This window comes from Lipotes vexillifer, unplaced genomic scaffold, assembly GCF_000442215.2.
Source record: "Lipotes vexillifer unplaced genomic scaffold, Lipotes_vexillifer_v1.1 scaffold1003, whole genome shotgun sequence".
NCBI lineage: Eukaryota > Metazoa > Chordata > Mammalia > Artiodactyla > Lipotidae > Lipotes > Lipotes vexillifer.
In genome coordinates, this window is record NW_006798890.1 from 2,848,062 (window position 1) to 2,849,757 (window position 1,696).

The following is a 1,696-nucleotide window of genomic DNA, read 5'->3' on the forward strand; positions in this document are numbered from 1 at the left end:
CCCCCCCCCCCCCGCCAAACCTGCTCCTCCCGGTACTATCGTCCACCTGGAATTCCAAGCTAGAACTGGTATCTTGTCTTCTCCCTCACCCCATGTCCAGCAGGACTACTTGGGCGCCTCAGGTGTGCACCCCCAGACTCTTTTCAGGCCCAGCTGCTTGTCTGCATCCTCACCATCCGCCCCCATCATCTCTGGCTTGGAATCAGCAGTAGCCTCCTCCCAGGGCCCCACATTCATTCCCTGCTCCCACCATCCCAGCCCCTGTGCGGGTCCCATCAGGGATGCATCACCCTGCATGGAGGCCCCCGGCTCCAGCCGGCCTCCCACAGGTGCACTGTCATACCCGACCTCTCACTCAGGGCCTGAGCATACCAAGTGCTCTAACAGATTTGCAAAATGAATGATGAAGCAGGGGACAGAGGGTGAAGAAAGGACAGAAAGACCTAGACTGGGGTCAGGGCCAGGAATCTGGTGAAGCAGGTCAGTGCACCCCGCACGGACCACCTACCTATGTCAGGTGCAGTTACCCTGTCACTACCACCTTTCCTCGTCCTCCTCCTGCTCTTCCTCTTCCATCCGGCCCCGGTCCTTGGAAACGTCACCATACTCATGGTTGCCTTCTATGTCCAAGACCTGCAGGTGCTTCAGCCTCTGGAAGGCACTTTCCACCACAGAGCCCACGGCCAGCTTGTTAAACCTGTGCAGGCCACCCACGTGGGGTCAGCGCCGGGGCCTGACCGCGCCCACACCAACCCAGCCCAGAAGTGGAGCGCAGAGGACGGGCCCTCCGGGAAGACGCGCGGCAAACACAAAAGGAGGCGGCTCAGGAGCGCAGGTGTCACGGGGAGCTCAAGCTGTTCAATGTGGCTGCTGCTGAGGGGTAGGGGTGACCCAGTGCAGCGGAGGGAAAGCCTCCCCCATATGTGCTCTCACTATGATTTGGGGGTGCAGACACAGACACCTCCTCTCTGCCTGCCCTTTGGCATTAACCTCTAGGCCTGAGGCTCCTGCGCTGCCAGCCTGGAGTCGCCTTGGTGCCAGATGTGGAGGGGCACACAGACAAGGCCAGGGCCAAGCTGGGCCAGGGACACACTTAGGTTTGGGGAGAGGGAGGCTGGGCTTGATCTCAGGCCCCCTCAACTCTCTGCACCTCAGTCTCCTGCAGGAGCCGAGAGGCACAGGTCACACCACCCCGATGTCACCCAGCCTGGCCTTCTGGGTCACAAAGCCCCCAGGAGTGCACATACTGCCTTACTCTGATCTGTCTCCTCTCTGACTTGGGGGATGGGGATGGTGGGAAGAACCACTCTGGCTCTGCTGTATGGAAGCTCCTTGCATAGCTGGGTCCCCTGAATCATTCAAAACCCCCAGAACCCAGCGAGGACCTGAACATCTGCTGTCCTGGATCTGAGGCCCAGGCCCAGCCTGGACAGCTGTGGACACAGTGGTCACCTGTGCTCTCTGGGCTTCAGCCTTCCCAGGTGTAAACTGGGAAGATGCTTTCTGTGGTCCCCTCCTGCCACAGGAACATCAATAACACCCACATGCGCTGCTTTTTAAATCTTCTAAGGCCCTTTCACAAACCTATGAACCTCACCAGGCCTGGCCAGGACTGTCCCCACCCTTGAGCGCTGAGGAAACAGGGGCTCAGTGGGGTTCTGTGATGTACCCAGGGTCACACAGCTGGTCAGCAGGA

The 1,696-nt window shown here is 59.7% G+C and overlaps 1 protein-coding gene across 3 annotated transcripts in view; it reads right to left on the bottom strand.

The window, feature by feature from the left end:
• PODN (podocan) overlaps nt 1-1,696 on the bottom strand; it is a 22,803-nt gene that overhangs the window by 2,772 nt on the left and 18,335 nt on the right. For 2 of the 3 annotated variants that reach the window (XM_007471178.1, XM_007471176.1), the window contains one exon: nt 508-697. In XM_007471178.1, coding sequence (XP_007471240.1) covers nt 535-697 — 163 coding nt within the window. In that variant the 3' untranslated portion in view covers nt 508-534. Of the gene's footprint in view, nt 1-507; nt 698-1,696 lie in introns of those variants that run through there. The other variant, XM_007471177.1, reaches the window with a different exon arrangement.